At 37.7% G+C, this 22,217-nt stretch overlaps 1 protein-coding gene and 1 pseudogene across 3 annotated transcripts in view; both read left to right on the plus strand.

The window, feature by feature from the left end:
• RANBP17 (RAN binding protein 17) overlaps nt 1–22,217 on the plus strand; it is a 432,717-nt gene that overhangs the window by 20,513 nt on the left and 389,987 nt on the right. For all 3 annotated transcript variants that reach the window (XM_017960123.2, XM_017960124.2, XM_009209561.3), the window contains exons 4-5: nt 14,591–14,757; nt 18,268–18,333. In XM_017960123.2, the coding sequence (XP_017815612.1) occupies nt 14,591–14,757; nt 18,268–18,333 (233 nt within the window). The remainder of the gene's footprint in view (nt 1–14,590; nt 14,758–18,267; nt 18,334–22,217) is intronic.
• LOC103885578 overlaps nt 18,984–22,217 on the plus strand; it is a 13,795-nt pseudogene continuing 10,561 nt past the window's right edge.

The raw sequence follows: 22,217 nt of genomic DNA on the forward strand, positions 1-22,217 counted from the left end.
TTTCAGCTCCTTTGGATAAATACCTTAGAGCACAATTGCTGGATTGTATGTTAAGAGTATGTTCAGTTTTATAAGAAACCACCACACTGTCTTCCAATGTGGCTGTACCATTTTGCATTCCCACCAGCCATGAGTGAGAGTTCCTGTTGCACCACATCCTTGCCAGCAGTTGACATTTTCTGCATTTTGGCTATTTTGATAGATGTGTAGTGGTATCTCTTTGTTTTAATGTGTGTTTCCCTGAGAACATATGATATGCAGCACCTTTTTATGTGCTTATTTGACATCTGTACAGTTGACCCTTGAACAGTGCAGATATTAGGGGCTTTGACCCCCTGTGCAGTCAAAAATTCACTTACAACTTTTGACTCCCCCAAAACTTAACCACTCATAGTCTACTGTTGACTGGAAGCTTTACCAGTAACATAAAAACAGGCTGACCAATCCATATTTTGTATGTTATATGTGTTATATACTATATTCTTTGAATAAAGTAAGCTAGAGAAAAGAGTATTATTTGGAAAATTATAAGAAAGTTAAAATGTATTTACTATTCATTAAGTGGAAGTGGATCATCATAAAGATCTTTATCCTTACCATTTTCACATTGAGTAGGCTGAGGAAGAGAAAGATGAGAGATTGGTCTTACGGTCTTGGGGTGGCAGAACTAGAGGAGGCAGGAAAGGCAGGAGCACTGGGTATAACTTTATGGAAATACATTGTAATTTCTGTCTGACTTTTTTGCTTTTTCATTTCTTTAAAAATGTTTCTGTAAAGTACTAATCCTTCTATGTTCACTTTAAATTCAGTGCCTGTATCATAGAAAGGTCCATGTCATAAAAGAAGTCGGAATAATGGAAACGTTTCTGTCAGGTTGTCTAATGTTAATTTTTTTTTCCCTGGCACTGCTGTTTCTACTACATCTTCTACCTAATCATGTGGCACTGGTTCAGATGCACTCATCTCCATGAAATCATCTTCTGTAAATTCTGGTGTTTCTTTTGTTAGATTCCCTAGTAGGTGTAGGTTTCTCCCTTGTGTAAAACTTAGCAATTTGTAGGAAACTTTGATCTTTTCTTTCAAATGAGGAATGTCTGACAGGCTTAGACCTTTTGTCCCCTTTACTTAGAGTTGAAGTTAGTAAATCCTTAATGGCTTTTTAGTAGCAGACTTCCAAAAGATCCCGGATTTTTAGCATACTTTTAATTTCAGGTTTTCAGCTGACTTTAGCTATAGTATACAGTAGGTTAAGACTCATGTCTATGACTTTTACTCGAAGAACAGCAGTAAAGTACAGAAGTCTTCTATATTTAGCCAAGATTTATTTCAGTAAAGATAATCTTCTCTGACTACTCTTTGAGATTGGAATAAGTCTTTAAAGATAAACCTTAAAATTCTCATTTTATGGTAATATCGTCCATTTCAGTTCCCTAGGTTTGGCATAGGAGATAGTGACTGTACTGGTGTGTGACTCTCTTCCTGGAGATTTCTTCCTGAAAAATGTAAGAGCTGTTGGTAAGAGCAGACTTGCACTGATGATAGTTGATCTCTGGTCTACAAAGATTTTGTAACTCCTTGGAAAGCCTCTTATAATCATTCTTGACCTCTTTGTAGCTAAAAATTTAGAGTAGTTAATCTGTAGGAATGCACTTCTGGGGGCCAAAAATGTGACTGACTTGGGAACAATTCTTAAACTGATTAGCTGTAATATAGTTTTGTGAATTTATTGCACTGATCCTGTACCTTGTGGTTATATTTGTCCCTATTACAGAAGTGTTGTTTTGTCTTCTTTAATATTGCTTGTAAACAGTAGTGCCCATTGAAACATATTTGATTTTTTAAAAATGTTTCCTATGAAAACTACCTATTAGTTTTATTAGATCTTGAATTTCTCCAAGATCCATATCTTGAAACCTTCACTCTCCACCTTTTTTTTTTTTTTTTTTGCCATATCCAGTCTCTTTCATGATTTCCTCGATTGGCTGTGTTGTAAATCCTGTGAAGTCATGTACAACATCTAGAGCTTCCTCCAGCAGGAATTTATTGTTTCAGGCTTGATGGCTTTCATGGCTTTTTCTGTAACAACAATGGCATCCTCAGTGGTAAAATCCTTCCAGACTTTCATGAATGTTCTCTCTGTGGGAGTTCTCTTCCATAGTGTTGACAATCCTTTTTATACAGTACCGTGTGTCATGAGCTTTGAATAAAGGTCCTTATGACCCCCTAATTTAGAGGCTAAATTAGAGATGTGTTTGGGGGCACATGGACCACTTTAATGTCCTCATTGAACTCATGGGGTTCTGAGTGGCCAGGGACATTGTCCAATATGAAAAGAACTTTAAAACGTATTCCCTTACTGGCAAGGTACTTACTAACATCAGGGACAAAGCATCTATGCCTGGCTAATTTTTTGTATATTTTTTGTAGAGATGGGGTTTCACCATGTTGCTCAGGCTGGTCTCGAACTGCTGAGCTCAAGCGATCTACCTGCCTCACCCTCCCAAAGTGCTGGGATCATAGGTGTGAGCCACTCTGCACGGCTACATCCGAGTTTTTAAAAAATGTCGTAAATCTCCAAAAAATTTTCCGATATATTTATTGAAAAAAATCTGCGTGTAAGTGGTTCTGTACAGTTCAAACTCATGTTGTTCAAGAGTGAACTGTTACCTTCTTTGGAGAGGTATCTGTTAAGGTCATCGGCCCGTTTTTTTCAGGTTGTATTCTTATTTTTGAGTTTTAAGAGTTCTTTGTGTAGTTTGGAAAACGGTTCCTTTGGTATGTCTTGTGCAAATATTTTCTCCTGATCTGTGGCTTTTTATTCTCTTGACAGTGTCTTTTGCAGAGCAGAAATTTTTCATTTTCATCACAGAGTTTACCTTATTCATTCTTTCTTTTGTGGATCATGCCTTTGGTGTTGCATCTAAAAAGTCATCACTGAACCAAGGTCACTTAGATTTTCTCTTATTTTATCCTCTAGGAGTTTTATAGCTTTATATTTTACACTCAGGTCTGTGAACCATTTTAATTTTTGTGAAGGGCATATAGTCTGTGTCAAGGTTCCATTTTTCCGTGTGAATGTCCAGTTGTTCCAGCACTATTTGCTGGAAAGACTTTTTTCCATATTTAAAAGATTCATACTTTGTTATTCCCTTTGCTCCTTTGTCAGAGATCAATTGACTATATTTATATGGGTCTATTTCTGGGTTTTTTATTCTGTTCTGTTGATTGACATCTTAGTTGGTTTTGTGCTGCTGCCGCAGAATACCTGAGACTGGGTAATTTATCAAGAAAGAAATGTATTTCTTTCTTTCTTTTTTTTTTTTTTTTTGAGACGGAGTCTTGCTCTGTCACCCAGCCTGGAGTGCAATGGTGCTATCTTGGCTCACTGCAAGCTCTACCTCCCATGTTCAAGCAATTCTCCTGCCTCAGCCTCCAAAGTAGCTGGGACTACAGGTGCGTGCCACCACGTCTGGCCAATTTTTTTGTATTTTTAGTAGAGATGGGGTTTCACCGTGAGTTAGCCAGGATGGTCTTGATCTCCTGACCTCGTGATCCACCCGCCTTGGCCTCCCAAAGTGCTGGGATTACAGGCGTGAGCCACTGCGCCTGGCTGAAAGAAATGTATTTCTTACAGTTCTGGAGGATGGAAAGTTCAAGATCAAGGGGCTGGCATCTGGTGAGGGCCATCTTGGTGCATTATCCCATGGTGGGAGGGCAAAAAGAAGGCAAAAGAGAGTGATAAAAGGGGGCTGAAATCCTTTTTAAAGGAACCTACTTCTGAAATAATGACATTAAACCATTCATATGGGCAAAGCATTCTTGGTGTAATCATCTCTTAAAGATCCTGCCTCTTAAGATGTTAGAGTGGCAATTAAGTTTCAGCATGAGTATGGGAGGGGACAGACATTCAAACTGTAGCCGTTGATATGTCATTTCTTTCCCCGATGCCACACTGTCTTGATTACTGTAGCTTTATGGTATGCCTTGAAGTGGGGTAGTGTCAGTCTTCCAACTTTTTTCTTCTTCAGTATTGTGTTGGCTATTTTGGGTCTTTTGCCTCTCAATATAACCTTTAGAATGAGTTCATTGATACATACAAAATACGGGGATTTTGATTGGGATTGCATTGAATCTTTGGATCAAGTTGGAAAGTACTGATATCTTAACAGTATTGAGTTTCCTGTCTATGAACATGTAATATGTATTTATTTATTTAGATCTTCTTTGGTTTGTTTTATTATAGTTTTGTAATTTTCCTCATATGGGTCTTGTACATATTTTGTTAGATTTAAACCTAAGTATTAATATTTCATTTTTGAGGGTATAATGTAAATTATTTTGTGTTTTATTTCAAGTTCCACTTGGTGGTAAAGCAGAGTGATTGACTTTGGTAAACATTAACCTGTGTTCTGTAACCTTGCTATAATCATTTATTAGTTCATAATTTTTTTGTCAGTTCTTTCAGATTTTCTACATAGGTTGTCATGCCATCTGTGAGCACAGACACTTTTATTTCTTCTTTCCTAATCTGTATGCATTCTATTTCTTCTTACCTTACTGCGTTAGCTAGGACTGACAGTATTATGTTGCAGAGCAGTGGTGAGAGGGGACATCTTGCCTTTTTCCCAATCTTAGTGAGAAAGCTTCAGTTTTCTTACCATTAAATATGATTTTAGCTGTAGGTTTTTTGTAGATGTACTTTATCAGATTGAGAAAGTTGTCCTCTATTCCTAGTTTGCTGAGAGTTTTTTTTATCATCAATGCATGTTGAATTTTGTCAAATACTTTTTCTGCATCTATTTATGTTATCATGTGATTTTTCTTTAGCTTTTTTTTTTTTTTTTTTTTGGTGGTTTCTTTTGGTTCCATGTTCTCTCTCTCTCCTTGTTTTCTTTTGCTGCCCTCTCTTTCTCTTGCACTCTCTCTCCAAATAGTTCATAAGCTAACTCTCTACACATAGATTATAGCTTATACTTCTCACTGTTCTTAGAATTTGGGGTTGTTTCCATCAAAGGATTCTTAGTTAAATTTTGAGGTGTGTATCGTCTCTCTCCTTTCCTAAATGACATACTGGCTTTTGGGACCAAGGTAGAAATTGAATGTTTCTCCTTTCTTTTATATTATTTTTATATTTAGATAGCACACTCTAAAAGACTATCTACAAGTTTGGATTTAGAGTTTTGATTATTTTTATATTTAGATAGCATACTCCTGAAAGACTATCTAGGATTTGGATTTAGAGTTTTGATTATTTTTTATATTTAGATAGCATACTCTGAAAGACTATCTACAAGTTTGGATTTAGAGTTTTGATTATTTTTATATTTAGATAGCATACTCTGAAAGACTATCTACAAGTTTGGATTTAGAGTTTTGAATTATGAATTATTATTAAAATATATGGTTTGTCCAATATTTGGAAACCAAGGAAACAAACAAAAATCGGAATGAACCAAGAATAACCTGACTCAGAGTCCCAGTCATTTCACCTTTTTGACCTTCATATTTTTGGTCTATATAAGACAGAGTAATGGTAATACATAATAGCAGTATCTTCACGTTATATAAGAGCCACATCAAATGATAGATGGAAGCACTTCACAATTTCTGACATGCTTCATAAACATGAAATATTGTTGTTACTGTGATATAGGCTTTTGACCGCATAAAGAAGCTCTGTGTGTAGCTTTCAATTTTTCTACTGACTTTTGTCTGGGGGTTTTCCCAGCTGTTTGTTGTGGTGATTTGTTCTCCCATGTATCTTCCTGAACATTTCCATTTCTTTTTTAGTATGGCTTTTCTCTATTGTACCAATTGAGAAGATTGCTGATTTTTATACTTTTAAGTTCTAGGGTACATGTGCATAGCGTGCAGGTTTGTTACATATGTATACTTATGCCATGTTGGTATGCTGCACCCCATCAGCTTCGTCAGCACCCATCAACTCATCATTTACATCAGGTGTGTAACTCCCAATGCAATCCCTCCCCTCCCCCTCCCCGTGATAGGCCCTGGTGTGTGATGTTCCTTCCGACTCAAGTGATCTCATTGTTCAGTTCTCACCTATGAGTGGGAGCTTGGGAATGTTGGTTTTCTGTTCTTGCAATAGTTTGCTGAGAATGATGGTTTCCAGCTGCATCCATGTCCCCTACAAGGACACAAACTCATCCTTTTTAGCATGGCTGCATAGTATTCCATGGTGTATGTATTGCCACATTTTCTTAATCCAGTCTGTCACTGGCGGACATTTGGGTTGATTCAAGTCTTTGCTATTGTGAATAGTGCCTTAAAAACATCGTGTGCATGTGTCTTTATAGCAGCATGATTTATAATCCTTTGGGTATATCCCCAGTAATGGGATGGCTGGGTCATATATGGTACATCTAGTTCTAGATCCTTGAGGAATGCATGCATACTGTTTTTCCATAATGTAAGTTCAGTTTACAATCCCACCAACAGTGTAAAAGTGTTCCTATTTCTCCCACATCCTCCTCCAGCACCTGTTGTTTCCTGACTTTGAATGATGCATGCATTCTAACTGGTGAGATGAGTATCTCATTGTGGTTTTGATTTTCTCTGATGGCCAGTGATGATGAGCATTTTTCCTTATGTCTGTTGGCTGTATGAATGTCTTCTTTTTGAAATGTCTGTTCATATCCTTTTGCCCACTTTTTTGATGGGGTTGTTTGTTTTTTTCTTGTAAAAATTTGTTTAGCAGCGTTCTTTGTAGGTTCTGGATATTAGCCCTTTGTCAGATGAGTAGATTGCAAAATTTTCTCCCATTCTCTGTAGGTTCTTCTGTTCACTCTGATGGTAGTTTCTTTTTGCTGTGCAGAAGCTCTTTAGTTTAATTAGATCCCGTTTGTCTATTTTGGCTTTTGTTGCCATTGCTTTTTGGTGTTTAGACATGAAGTCCTTGCCCATGCCTATGTCCTGAATGGTATTACCTAGGTTTTTCTTGTAGGGTTTTTTATGGTATTAGGAGTCTAACATATAAGTCTCCTAATCCATCTTGAATTAATTTACTTTCATATAGGAGTAAGGAAAGGATCCAGTTTCAACTTTCTACTTATGGCTAGCCAATTTTCCCAGCACCATTTATTAAATAGGGAATCCTTTCCCCATTTCTTGTGTTTCTCAGGCTTATCAAAGAGATCAGATGGCTGTAGATGTGTGGTATTATTTCTGGACTCTGTTCTGTCCCATTGGTCTATATCTCTCTGTTTTGGTACCAGTACCATGCTGTTTTGGTTACTGTAGCCTTGTAGTATAGTTTACGAAGTCAGGTAGCATTGATACTTGCTCCAGCTTTTGTTCTTTTGACTTAGGATTGTCTTGGAGATCGCGGGCTCTTTTTGGTTCCATATGAACTTTAAAGCAGTTTTTCAATTCTGTGAAGTCATTGGTGGCTTGATAGGGATGGCATTGAATCCATATATGCGTACCTTGGGCACTATGGCCATTTTCACAATATTGATTCTTCCTATCCATAGGCATGGTATGTTCTTCCATTTGTTTATGTCCTCTTTTTTATTTCACTGAGCAGTGGTTTGTAGTTCTCCTTGAGAAGGGTCCTTTACATCCTTGTAAAGTTAGTTCCTAGGTGGCCTATTCTCTTTGAAGCAATTGTGAATGGGAGTTCATTCATGATTTGGCTCTCTGTTGTCTGTTACTGGTGTATAAGAATGCTTGTGATTTTTGCACATTAATTTTGTGTATCCTGAAGAGACTTTGCTGAAGTTTCTTATCAGCTTAAGGAGATTTTGGGCAGAGACAATGGGGTTTTCTAAATATACAATCATGTCATCTGCAAGCAGGGACAATTTGACTTCTTTTCCTAACTGAATACCCTTTATTTCTTTTCTCCTGCCTGATTGCCCTGGTCAGAACTTCCACCACTATGTTGAATAGGAGTGGTGAGAGAGGAGACATTCCTGTCTTGTGCCAGTTTTTCAAAGAATGCTTCCAGTTTTGCTTATTCAGTATGATATTGGCTGTGGGTTTGTCGTAAATACCTCTTCTACGATTTTTGAGATCGTTCCATCAATACGAATTTATTGAGAATTTTTAGCATGAAGGGGGTGTTGAATTTTGTCAAAGGCCTTTTCTGCATCTATTGAGATAATCATGTGGTTCTTGTCTTTGGTTCTGTTTATATGCTGGATTACATTTATTGATTTCGCGTATGTTGAACCAGCCTTGCATCCAAGGGATGATGAAGCCAGCTTGATCATGGTGGTTAAGCTTTTTGATGTGGATCCGGTTTGCCAGCATTTTATTGAGGATTTTTGCATCGATGTTCATCAGGATGGTCTAAAATTCTTTTTGTTATTGTCTCTGCCAGGCTTTGGTATCAGGATGATGTTGGCCTCCTAAAATGAGTTAAGGAGGATTCCCTCTTTCAATGATTGGAATAGTTTCAGAAGGAATGGTACCAGCTCGTCCTTATCTGGTAGAATTCGGCTGTAGTCCACTCTGGTCCGGACTTTGGTTGGTAGGCTATTAATTGTGCCTTAATTTCAGAGCCTGTTATTGGTCTATTCAGATTCAGCTTCTTCCTGGTTTAGTTTTGGGAGGAAGTGTAAGTGTCAGGAAATTATCCATTTCTTCTAGATTTTTCTAGTTTATTTAGTAGAGGTGTTTATAGTATTCTCTGATGGTAGTTTGTATTTCTGTGGGGTCGGTGGTGATATCCCCTTTATCATTTTTTATTAGCGTCTATTTGATTCTTCTCTCTTTTTCTTCTTTATTAGTCTTGCTAGCAGTCTATCAATTTTGTTGATCTTTTCAAAAAACCAACTCCTGGATTCATTGATTTTTTGGAGGGTTTTTGTGTCTCTATCTCCTTCAGTTCTGCTCTGATCTTGGTTATTTCTTGCCTTCTGCTAACTTTTGAATATGTTTGCTCTCTTGCTTCTCTAGTTCTTTTTTAATTGTGATGTTAGAGTGTCAATTTTAGATCTTTCCAACTTTCTCTTGTGGGCATTTAGTGCTATAAATTTCCCTCTACACACTTAGCTTTAAATGTGTCCCAGAGATTCTGGTATGTTGTACCTTTGTTCTCATTAGTTTCAAAGAACATCTTTTATTTCTCCTTCATTTCATTATGCACCCAGTAGTCATTCAGGAGCAAGGTTGTTCAGTTTCCATAGTTGAGCCGGTTTTGATTAAGTTTCTTAGTCCTGAGTTCTAGTTTTTGTAGTCCTGAGAGACAGTTTGTTATAATTTCTGTTCTTGTACATTTGCGAGGGAGTGCTTTATTTCCAGGATGTGGTCAATTTTTGGAATAAGTGTGATGTGGTGCTGAAGAATATATATTCTGTTGATTTGGGGTGCAGGAGTTCTGTAGATGTCTGTGGAGTCTGCTTGCTGCAGAGATGAGTTCTAATTCCTGGATATCCTTGTTAACTTTCTGTCTAAGTTGATCTGTCTGATGTTGACAGTGGGGTGTTAAAGTCTTCCATTATTATTGTATGGGAGTCGTCTCTTTGTAAGTCTCTAAGGACTTGCTTTATGAATCTGGGTGCTCCTGTATTGGGTGCATATATATTTAGGATAGTTAGCTCTTCTGTTGAATTGATCCCTTTACCATTATGTAATGGCCTTCTTTGTCTTTTGATCTTTGATGGTTTTAAAGTCTGTTTTATCAGAGACTAGTATTGCAACCCTGCTTTTTCTGTTCTCCATATGCTTGGTAGATCTTCCTCCATCTATTTTGAGCTATGTATGTCTCTGCATGTGAGATGGGTCTCCTAGATACAGCAGACTGAAGTGGGTCTTGACTCTTTATCAGTTTGCCAGTCTGTGTGTCTTTTAATTGGAGCATTTAGTCCATTTACATTTAAGGTTAATATTGTTATGTGTGAACTTGATCCTGCCATTATGATATTAACTGGTTATTTTTGCTCACATTAGTTGATGCAGTTTCTTCCCTAGCCTTGATGGTCTTTACATTTTTTGGCATGTTTTGCAATGGCTGGTACCGGTTGTTCCTTTCCATGTTTAGTGTTTCCTTCCAGGGTCTCTTGTAAAGGGGGCAGGCCTGGTGGTGACAAAATCTCTAAGCATTTTGCTTATCTGTAAAAGATTATATATTTCTCCTTCCTTGTAAACTTAGTTTGGCTGGATATGAAATTCTGGGTTGAAAATTCTTTTTAAGAATGTTGAATATTGACCCCCACTCTCTTCTGGCTTGTAGAGTTTCTGCCGAGATCTGCTGTTAACCTGATGGGCTTCCCTTTGTGGGTAACCCGACCTTTCTCTCTGGCTGCCCTTAAGATTTTTTTCCTTCATTTCAACTTTGGTGAATCTGGCAATTATGTGTCTTGGAGTTGCTGTTCTCGAAGAGTATCTGTGGCGTTCTCTGTATTTCCCTAGAATTTGAATGTTGGCCTGCCTACTAGGTTGGGGGAAGTTCTCCTGGATGATATCCTGAAGGTGTTTTCCAACTTGGTTCCATTTTTCCCCCTCTTTCAGGCACCCCAATCAGATGTAGATTTGGTCTTTTTACATAATCCCATACATCTTACCCGAGGCTTTTTGTTCATTTCTTTTTCTTCTTTTCTTTAGATTTCTCTTATGCGCTTCATTTTCATTCATTTGATCCTCAGTAAAGCTGATGCTCTTTCTTCCAGTTGGTCAGTCGGAATTGCCAGGCTTGTGCATTTGTCACGTATTTCGTGTCATGGTTTCATCTCTGTCCGTTAGTTTATCAGCCTTCTTTGCATTAATTATTCTGGTTATCAATTCTTCCACACTTTTTTCAAGATTTTTAGTTTCTTTAAGCTGGGTACATGAATTCCTCCTTTAGCTCTGAGAGAGTTTGATGGACTGAAGCCTTCTTCTCTCATCGTCAAAGTCATTCTCGATCCAGCTTTTGATCCGTTGCTGGCTGATGAGCTCGCGTTCCTTTGGAGGAGATGCGCTCTTATTTTGAATTTCCAGCTTTTCTGCCTGCTTTTTCCCCCATCTTTGTAGTTTTATCTGCTTCTGGTCTTTGATGATGGTGGCATTACTTGTGATATGGGGTTTTTGTTAATGGAGTGTCCTTCCTGTTTGTTAGTTTTCCTTCTAACAGTCAGGACCCTCAGCGCTAATAGGTCTGTTGAAGATTGCTTGGTCCCTTCCAGACCCTGTTTGCCTGGGTGTCAGCAGCAGAGGCTGCAGAAGATAGAATACTGCTGAACAACAGAACCTGTCTGATTCTTGCTTTTGAGCTTCCTCTCAGGGGTGTACTCCCACGTTGAGGTGTGGGGTGGAGTCTGCCCTAGTGGAGGATGTCTCCCGGATGAGGCTACTCAGGGGGTCAGAGACCCACTTCCCGAACCCAGGCAGTCTGTCCATTCTCAGATCTCAGCCTCCGTGTTGGGCGATCCACTGCTCTCTTCAAAGCTGTCGAACCAGAGTAAACTAGCGTCTACAGAAGGATTTCTGCTGCTTTTGTTGTTGTTGTTGTTGTTTAGCTGTTGCCCTGTCCCCAGAGGTGGAGTCTACAGAGACTGGCAGGCCTCCTTGAGTACTGTGAGCTCACAGTTCGATCTTCCAGGGCTTTGTTTACCTACTTAAGCCTCAGCAATGGCGCCCTCCCAACCGGCTGCTGCCTTCTTGAGTTAGATGCAGACTGCTGTGCCTAGCAATGAGGAAGGCTTCTGCGTGGTGGGACCCTCCCGGCCAGGTGTGGGATATAATCTCTGGTGTGCCTGTTTGCTTAAAGCGCCCAGTATTGGGGTGGGAGTTACACCCGATTTTCCAGGTGTTGTGTGTCTCAGTTCCCCTGGCTAGGAAAAGGGGATTCCCCTTCCCGCTGGCTTCCCAGGTGGCTGATGATGCCTGCGCCCTGCTTCCTTTCTGGCTGGATGGGCTGCAACAGCTGACCAGCACCGATTGTCCGGCACTCCCCAGTGAGATGAACCCAGTACCTCAGTTGATAATGCAGAAATCAGCTGTCTTCTGTGTCACTCGCGCTGGGAGCTGGAGACTGGAGCTGTTCTATTCGGCCATCTTGCTCCCTGCTGATGTTTTAAATGATTGTAATTATTGGTGCTTACTGAATTGGAACAATCTTATAGTTTGTATAAAAAGCATAACATGAGAATATTTTGTCTAAAACATTCAACTAAAGTAACAGAAACATGTTCTAGTGAATTTTTTTTTTCTGCTTTAGATAATGAATTTATTGGCCCCGGGTACCTTTGGGCAGTCTGGGAGCATGTTCTTGTTGGTATCTAGCTGTCAATGTGAAGCTTGGGTTGTCTCCCATTTGTTTGTTTTATTATTATTTTGAGTTTGCCCTCCTCCTAGTGGTTACCACTACCCATATATGGTTTGCCTGTGCCTACTCCAAGATGAGCATTTTCAAGATATTAAAAATAAAAGTGTAATTGAAGTAAATACACTAGATTTTCTTTTATATTCAGGAAGCAGTGTCATCTTCTTAAGTTTTGTTATTGAAACAAAAGATTACATGCAACAAAGCTTAGAACCATATTACTGCGATTCATAGGAGAAACCTCTCTGAAATCTGTCCTAATGCTAAGGAAATTATGCTTTTTTTCAAAATATATTTTATCTTTTTAATTATATAACAATATTTTAATATTAATAAAAATTAAGGTTGAAGTATAATAGTTACAAGAACTTTTTTAAATATCAAGAATCTTACTACAATTATCAAGAATGCTTGTTGAATACATTCTTGGATTTTGGAGTTGTTTCCATCAAGGCTGTTTTTAATTAAATATTGAGGTATTTACCTTTTCTTTACTCTTTTCCCAAATGGCATGCTGGCCTTTCAGGCCAAAGTGGAAATGGAGTTTTTTCTCTTTTAAAAATTCTTGTAATTTTCTGAGAGACTTCTTGGTGTATTTGTTATCTGACTTCATTAGTCAACTAGAAAGCTCATAACTGAATTTACTACCCACCTGTAACAGTTGTGATGTATTACCTTTATTACAAGCTTGACTTTCCTATTCTACTCATGCTTTCTTGAATTAATATATTTATTTTATCATATTGTACTATTTGTGTTTGTTTTTTTGGGGACAGCATCTCAGTCTGTCACCCAGGCTGAAGTGCAGTGGCACCGTCATTCTCAGCATCCCGAGTAGCTAGGACTGTAGGTGCATGTCACAATACCCAGCTAGTGTTTTAACAGTTTTTTGTAGAGATGGGGTTTATTTGTATTTTTAATGCTACCTCAAGAAGACAGTGTATAGTCACTTTTGCTGTAATATGACATGTTCCTAAAAGTGACTGTGCTATGCAGTGCTGCATAATAAAAAGCACAGGGCTTATGAGAGAAATTAGATTATGAAAATAAAATTTAAAAGTCTTGTCAGTGACATATTTTAAAAAAGGTAGAAATCAAATCAAAGGTTAGTAGAGTTTTACACATGTTAAATGGTTAAGAAAAACATAGTACAATAAATATGACACTCTATCTTGGGAAAGACCTGAAGTTTGTTCATAGAAGTGAGCCTCAGAAGGGTTGCAGCTTGTGAGTTATTGTAAAGTGGTGAAAGAAAGATGATCTGAAATAGTATGGAAAAATATAGTACCAGATAAGGATGGGTGGGGTTGATGATACATAGTAGATGTTTGAGGTGTATGCATTTTGTTGGTAGCTTAGTTCAATTTGGCCTCTATATTAGTCGATTCTCACAATGCTATAAAGAAATATCTGAGACTGGGTGATTTATAAAGAAAAGAAGTTTAATTGGCTCATGGTTCTGCAAGCTGTACAGGTAGCCTGGCTGGGGAGGCCTCAGGAAACTTCCAATCATGGCAGTAGGTGAAGGGGAAGCTGGCATGTTTTACATGGCTGGAGCAGGAGGAAGAGAGAAGGGGGAAGTGCTACACACTTTAAACAAGAAGATCTAGTGAAAATTACTGTCATGAGAACATCAAGATGGTAATCTGCCCCCATAATCCAGTCATCTCCCAACAACAGGTCCCTCCTCCAACACTGGGGACATGAGACTTGGGCAGGGACACAAATCCAAACCATATCAGCCTGGTTTCAGTTTTCTGCATTCAGCTAGCACTTTTTGGTAGATAAAATCATGCAGAAACAAAAGTGACGTATATAACAAAAGTGTTCTATTCAGGTTTTTCCCTAATATATCAAATGCATTGGAACAAATTTGCTTTTCCAAAACAAGCCTAATAAAATAACTATATAAATAAATATGTATCTTGAGTAGAGCTATTAACTTTTTGTCACAGCATGTCATTGCCACCTCTTTTTCTGTTTTGTTTTGTTTTTTTTTCCCCCACAAATACTGCAACTTTTTTGTTTAAAGTTGACAAAATTCTTTTTTTTGTTTTGTTTTTTTTGTTTTGTTTTTTTTTTTTACTTTAAGTTCTGGGATACATTTGCTGAACATGGAGGTTTGTTACATAGGTATATATGTGCCATGGTGTTTTGCTGTACCTATCAACCTGTCATCTAGGTTTTAAGCCCTGCATGTATTAGGTATTTGTCTTAATGTTCTCCCTCCCGTTCCCCCCATCCCCACCTCTCTTTCTTCATATGATTCACATTATGTTGTTTCTGAAAAGTCCAAATGATCATGGAGTGTTTTCTTTGTAGGAAACTACATTCTGAATTATGTGGCATCACAACCCAAGCTGGCCCCCTTTGTCATCCAAGCTCTTATTCAAGTCATTGCTAAAATCACTAAGTTGGGGTGGTTTGAGGTTCAGAAAGAGCAATTTGTCTTCAGAGAAATTATTGCTGATGTGAAGAAGTTTCTCCAGGTAAGAAGTCGTTGCTACATTGTTAGAACATCACTACTTGCTTTTTTGGTTTAGAATACTGCTCTGCTTAAAGCCATATGGTTTGTTTTGTGACTACTAGTACCATGTTAATTAAGATTTATTATTTATCCTCTGGATCCTTTATCATTTATTGTCAGTAAATGAGGGTCCTGCTGTTACACAATTTCCAAACCAGAAGAATGTAAATAATCATGTTTTCTAATTCTAAAATGTATGTTCGTTTATGACATGTATGTCTATGTACTGTATATATATAAAATATGTACATAATGCTTTTCATAGATTATGTAATTAAATGTTCGTCACAACCTAAAATGAAATGGATTTTATTTTGTAAATAAGAAAACAGGCTAAGAGGGGTTAAATTTCTGTAAGATTGCATGGTGGTGACTGATTAAAGCATACAGCTAGCACTTTTAACAAGCCTCCAACTTATGATACATTTTAAAATTTTTACCCTATACCACATTGACTATATTAGTTTCTCAAGAATGTTTTCAATTTGATCATTACATGTTGTGTATAGGTATCAAATAGGTACAGCTATTATATATCAATAAAGAATGGTTATTTTAAAAACAGTATTTTTAACCTAAGTGATTAAAATAAAGTCATAGCATATGCACATTTAACTTGCATAAATTCAGATATATTCCGGACTGCCAAAAAAAAAAAAGAAAAAAGAAATAAAGGTAGGAAAGCATTAAACTAAATTATGCCAGTGATTCCATGTCCTGAGATGATTTAGGGAAACCTGAATCTGCTCTTGTTTCCTGTTTACTCTTACTTAGGGTAAGTGTCATGCCTTGCTCAGTAAGATTCAGATATTTGAAGATATATGTATATGTTTTTTCATACAAACATAATTCCCAAGTAGAAGAAAACTATTTTATCTGATGTCCAGCTAAAGAAATGACCTGGGCTGGGCATGGTGGCTCACATCTATAATGCCAGCACTTTGGGAGGCCGAGGCGGGTGGATCACGAGGTCAGGAGATCGAGACCATCCTGGCTAACATGGTGAAATCCTGTCTCTACTAAAAACACAAAAAATTAGCTGGGCGTGGTGGCAGGTGCCTGTAGTCCCAGCTACTTGGGAGGCTGAGGCAGGAGAACAGCGTGAACCCGGTAGATGGAGCTTGCAGTGAGCGGAGATTGTACCACTGCACTCCAACCTGGGCGACAAAGCGAGATTCCGTCTCAAAAAAAAAAAAAAAACAAAAAACAAGCAACATGATCTGTTAGTATTCTTGAGGAAAAATTGACAGTTTTGATAAATAGAGAGATGGTTCAGTTTTGGTTCATGGTTGAGTATGGGCAATTTTGACTTTCAGAGATTTTACTTTTATGCAGTAACTTTAAAATTCAACCCCTGTGTAAGAAATAAATTCATCATATAGTGCAATGCTGGAAACCTCAGAATATGAAATGCTAGGTTATGCTGCTTCTGTCTTATCCATGTTGTTAAAACCTGGTTAACAAATATTTGATTGTTTAGAACTTTACAGGAATAAGTGTTCCTAGCTCTGAGGAGGTCAGTTTATACTAGGGCAGAAGGGTAGTTTATTCAGGACAAGTATGAACTTCACACTTCAGAGTTGCATTTCTAATTTTGGCAAGCACAGTAGCATCCCCCTTTTGTCTTTTACTAAGATTGTTCATCAAAACTTACTTGAGTAGACAAGAAGCGACCATGCAGTTCTTTTAAAATAAAATCAAGATTGAAACTGAATGAAATTCTTGTTGGCTAACATATCTCAAGCTCCCTCTTTAGTGGCCAGTAAGCTCAGCTTAAGTTGGGATTCAATGTACTTTTGCCAGTTCTGGAAGACCAAAAGAAGCAAGATGTTTTAGCTTGAAAGTTTATTATATAATAGTATCACCACAGAATAGTTAGTACTTGTTTTCTAGATATATATATATCATATCTCTCTCCGGAGATAGATATATATATATCTTTCTTGACCTAACCCTGACCCTGCATCATGAGAAAGTCAATTTTGGCTTTAGTGTTTTAGTATTCTAGAATATTACTGTATGGTTCCTTTGAGTATTAGTAGCTTTTTTGAATTTTGTCCTAAAAATTATTTTAAGTTTGTCACATTTTTAACAGCCTGAACTTTTGTGCGTTCTCTTTTTTCTATTATTACAGCCCTCTTGCTGCCACACTCCAAACATACTTATGTGTCTCCTTTCTACTTATATACTCAGGAGATCCTACTGTCATCTAGGGCAGTGCTATTCAAATTACTGGTCTTCAGCAAGATAAGGAGCTTATGTAAGACTGTGAATGAACATAGTGCCTTCTTCATTGAGAAAGACTTGCTATGAAAAAAAAAGCCAGCTAACCTAAACAGTGGACTTTGTGACTTAGCTGTTTTATAGTCTGTTACATGCTCTTTATTGTGTCACAGACCAGTAACTATTTTCAGATTAGAATTGAGTTTGTAGTCAGCTGGTTTTAGCAATTGGTCAGGTTACCACACTTTGGGGAACACGAACCTGGTATACACATAGGATGGATGTTTCAGTGTGTAGGAAATCTGGAGCTCAGTTCAGACACTCAGACTGTCCTGAAAGGCCATAAATAATTAAAATGCAAAAATTGTGGGACTTTTTTTTGTTCTGAGGTAATTTGAATTTAATTACATCCAGTGATAATGGAATTCTGTGATAGTTAAAAGGGATGACCAACTATAAAATTAAGATTTGAAAAGTGTATCTATCATCTGTGTCAGTTTTTAAAAATGATTGCAATGTAATTGGATGCCACATTTATGATTTTCATAATTCCAGTATGATTTCACACAAGGGTAGTTTGTTAGTAATGTGCATATAAAGTCTGAATTTTAATGATGGAAAATGTGAGGTTAAATTGGAAGCTGATTAAATTAAAAACATTGTGTAGTCATGTATTTATCCCATTGCATTGTGTACTTTACATGCCATCATTATAGGTATGTAACAATTGCATACACATGCACAATTAATGTTAAAAGAGCCTAAGTGATCCTATCTGATGTTAGAACAAGAGATTTGAATTAGTTATTGAGCTATTTATTATTTATTTATTGAGTGCCTCTATCTCAGTAGGCTTTAAGCAAATTATACAGCTAAAAGCATTTATTGCTTATTTTTAATCTTGGTCTTGTAAAAAGTATTAAGCTAAATTCTTGTATTTTGAAACTTAGTTTATTGTTTGTCCTAAGTGCTGGAACCATTTTGTTGAGTATCTTGCATTTATAAGGTAGGAGCTTTTTCCCATTTAGCTCTGTGTACCTAAATTTATCCTTCAAAAAATAGGTTTGAAATTATTTTGTTTATAGAAATCATAGTGATTTTTCTTTATATGTTAAAATTTTATCTCAATTTTGTGATTAAGTAAATATGGTGTTTTAGTCTTTAATTATTTGTAAATATTACTTGGTGCACACATTAAGAACTAATCATTTGTCTCCACTTAGACTAAACTTTGCTATTTTCTCCAAAGGGTACTGTGGAACACTGCGTAATAGGAGTAATAATCCTTTCTGAATTGACTCAGGAAATGAACCTGGTAAGCAAGCCTTTCCATCCAACAGGAGCCTGAGTTTGTTTAAGTAATGCTGTTTCTTTTCTGCATTTATTTGTGGCAAAATAGACAGCCTTCTTTTTGTGACATAAAACCCTGAATAATCAAGTTTTTTTGTGTCTGTCTGTTTTATTGATGGGGTAATTAAGTGGTGGAATATTTGCATTGTTGAAAATATCTGCAACAGTACAGAGTATTACAAAGAACAGAGAATTAGACATGGTTCTTGCTCCATGGGCACTTGGAGAATTGTCCTTTTACCTCATATACGCCAACCAGAAGAAATATATGCAAAAGAGAAACAAACCTTTATTCACTTACAAATAAAATAGAGGTGGTTTGAGGAATTGGTTCTCAACAGTGGATATGCAGCAGTACTCATAAAAAAAACAGGCCTTTTTTTGGCTGGGCGTGGTGGCTGTTGCCTATAATCCCAGCACTTTGGGAGGCTGAGGCAGGTGGATCACCTGAGGTGAGGAGTTCGAGACCAGCCTGGCCAACATGGAGAAACTCCATCTCTACTAAAAATACAAAAACTAGCCAGGCATGGTGATGGGCGCCTGTAATCTCAGCTACTGGGGAGGCTGAGACAGGAGAATTGCTTGAACCTGGGAGGCGGAGGTTGCAGTGAGCTGAGATCGTGCCACTGCTCTCCACCCTGGGTGACAGAGCAAGACTCAGTCTCAAACAGCAACAGCAACAACAACAATGAACAATACAGGCCTTTTGGGTTCAGGCAGAATGCAGAGGCCGGTGTGGCTCACAAGCGCCCCCAGCTGGCTGTGCACCAGCATAACCCAGTTGGTGGTCACATTGGTTGGCCAATGCGAAAACCAGATCAGCTGCTGCTTCTAGGACCTGGTGCTAAGGGAGCATGCTGCGGTCAGCCAGAAAGGAATTTATTATGAGGCAATAAGCAGCTTCTTTAGAACTGTGGATACCAGCCATCTTGATTGGCACGGAAGAAGGGATAGTGAGTGAAATTCTTCAGGGACCAGTGAGAGATGTATTTGATACCAAACAACTCATCACTGATATTTCTGGCTCAGGAAATAATTGGGCTGTGGATCACAAAGTTTTTGGCAGTCTTTTTCAAGACCAGATTTTAGAGAAACTCAGAAAGTTGGCAGAGCACTGTGATTGCTTGCAGTGTTTCTTTATAATACATTCCGTGGGAGGAGAATCAGGATCTGGACTTGGCACATTTCTTCTTCTTTTTTATTATTTTTTTAAATATTCCATTGCATTTGTGTGTATGTACAACCATATTTTCTTTATTATTGTACTTTAAGTTCTGGGATACATGTGCAGAATGTGCAGGTTTGTTGCATAGGTATACACGTGCCACGGTGGTTTGCTGCACCCATCAACCAGCCATCTACATTAGTTATTTCTCCTAATGCTATCCTTCCCCTAGCTCCCTAACCCCCAATAGGCCCCAATGTGTGATGTTTCCCTCCCTGTGTCCATATGTTCTCATTGTTCAACTCTCACTTATGAGCGAGAACATGCGTTGTTCGGTTTTCTGTTCCTGTGTTAGTTTGCTGAGAATGATGGTTTCCAGCTTCATCCATGTTGCTGCAAAGGATATGAACTCATCCTTTTTTATGGCTGCCTAGTATTCCATGGTGTATATGTGCCACATTTTCTTTATCCAATCTATCATTGATGGACATTTGGGTTGGTTCCAAATCTTTGCTATTGTGAATAGTGCTGTAATAAACATACGTGTGCATGTGTCTTTATAGTAGAATGATTTATAATCCTTTGGGTGTATACCCAGTAATGGGATTACTGGGTCAAATGGTGTTTCTGGTTCTAGATCCTTGAGGAATTGCCACACTGTCTTCCACAATGGTTGAACTAATTTACACTCCCATCAACAATGTAAAAGTGTTCCTATTTCTCCATATCCTCTCCAGCATCTATTGTTTCATGACTTTTTAATGATCGCAAATCTAGCTGGCGTGAGATGAGATCTTGCTTTATGAATCTGGGTGCTCCTGTATTGGGTGCATATATATTTAGGATAGTTAGCTCTTCTTGTTGCATTGATCCCTTTAACATTATGTAATGCCCTTCTTTGTCTCCTTTGATGGTATCTCATTGTAGTTTTGATTTGCATTTCTCTAATGACCATTGATGAGCTTTTTTTCATATGGTTGTTGGCCACATAAATGTCTTCTTTTGAGAAATGTCTGTTCATATCCTTTGCCCACTTTTTGATGTTTTTTTTTTTGATGTTGTAAATTTGTTTAAGTTCCTTGTAGAGTCTGGATATTAGCCCTTTGTCAAATGGATAGATTGTAAACATTTTCTCCCATTCTGTAGGTTGCCTGTTCACTCTGATGATAGTGTCTTTTGCTGTGCAGAAGCGCTTTAGTTTAATTAGATCCCATTTGTCAATTTTGGCTTTTGTTGTCATTGCTTTTGGTGTTTTAGTCATGAAGTGTTTGCCCAGGCCTATGTCCTTAAGGGTATTGCCTAGGTTAGGGTTTTTATGGTATTAGGTCTTATGTTTAAGTCTTTAATCCATCTTGATTTAATTTTTGTGTAAGGTGTCAGGTAGGGGCCCAGTTTCAGTTTTCTGTATATGGCTAGCCAGTTTTCCCAATACCATTTATTAAATAGGGAATCATTTCTTGTTTTTGTCAGGTTTGTCAAAAATCAGATGGTTGCAGATGTGGGGCATTATTTCTGAGGCCTCTGTTCTGTTCCATTAGTTTACATATCTGTTTTGGTACCAGCACCATGCTGTTTTGGTTACTGTAGCCTTGTAGTATAGTTTGAAGTCAGGTAGTGTGATGCCTCTCCAGCTTTGTTCTTTTTGCTTAGGATTGTCTTGGCTATATGGGCTCTTTTTTGGTTCCATATGAAATTTAAAATAGCTTTATCTAATTCTTTGAAGAAAGTCAGTGGTAGCTTGATGGGGATAGCATTGAATCTATAAATTACTTTGGGCAGTATGGCCATTTTCACAATATTGATTCTTCCTATCCATGAGCATGGACTGTTTTTGCATTTGTTTGTATCCTCTCTTATTTACTTGAGCAGTGGTTTGTAGTTCTCCTTGAAGAGGTCCTTCACATCCCTTGTAAGTTGGATTCTTAGGTATTTCATTCTCTTTGTATCAGTTGTGAATGGGAGTTCACTCATGATTTGGCTCTCTGTTATTGGTGTATGGGAGCGCTTGTGATTTTTGCACATTGATTTTGTATCCTGAGATTTTGCTGAAGTTTCTTATCAGCTTAAGGAGTTTTGGGGCTGAGACAATGGGGTTTTATAAATATACAGTCATGTCATCTGCAAACAGACAATTTGACTTCCTATCTTCCTATTTGAATATCCTTTCTTTCTTTCTCTTACCTGATTGCCCTGGCCAGAACTTCCAATACTACGTTGAATAGGAGTGGTGAGAGAGGGAATCCTTGTCTTGTGCCGGTTTTCAAAGGGAATGCTTCCAGCTTTTACCCATTCTGTATGATATTGGCTATGGGTCTGTCATAAATAGCTCTTATTATTTTGAGATATGTTCCATCAATACCTAGTATATTGAGAGTGTTTAGCATGAAGTGTTGTTGAATTTTATTGAAGGCCTTTTCTGCCTCTATTGAGAAAATCATGTGGTTTTTGTCATTGGTTCTGTTTATGTGATGGATTATGTTTATTGATTTGCGTATGTTGAACCAGCTTTGCATCCCAGAGATAAAGCCCACTTGATTGTGGTAGATAAGCTCTTTGATGTGCTGCTGAATTTGGCTTGCCAGTATTTTATTGAGGATTTTTGAGTTGATGTTCATCAGGTTTAGTGGCCTGAAATTTTCTTTTCTTTTTTTTTTTTTTTTTTTAAATTTATTTATTATTATTAT

This window comes from Papio anubis, chromosome 5 (genome assembly GCF_008728515.1).
Source record: "Papio anubis isolate 15944 chromosome 5, Panubis1.0, whole genome shotgun sequence".
NCBI lineage: Eukaryota > Metazoa > Chordata > Mammalia > Primates > Cercopithecidae > Papio > Papio anubis.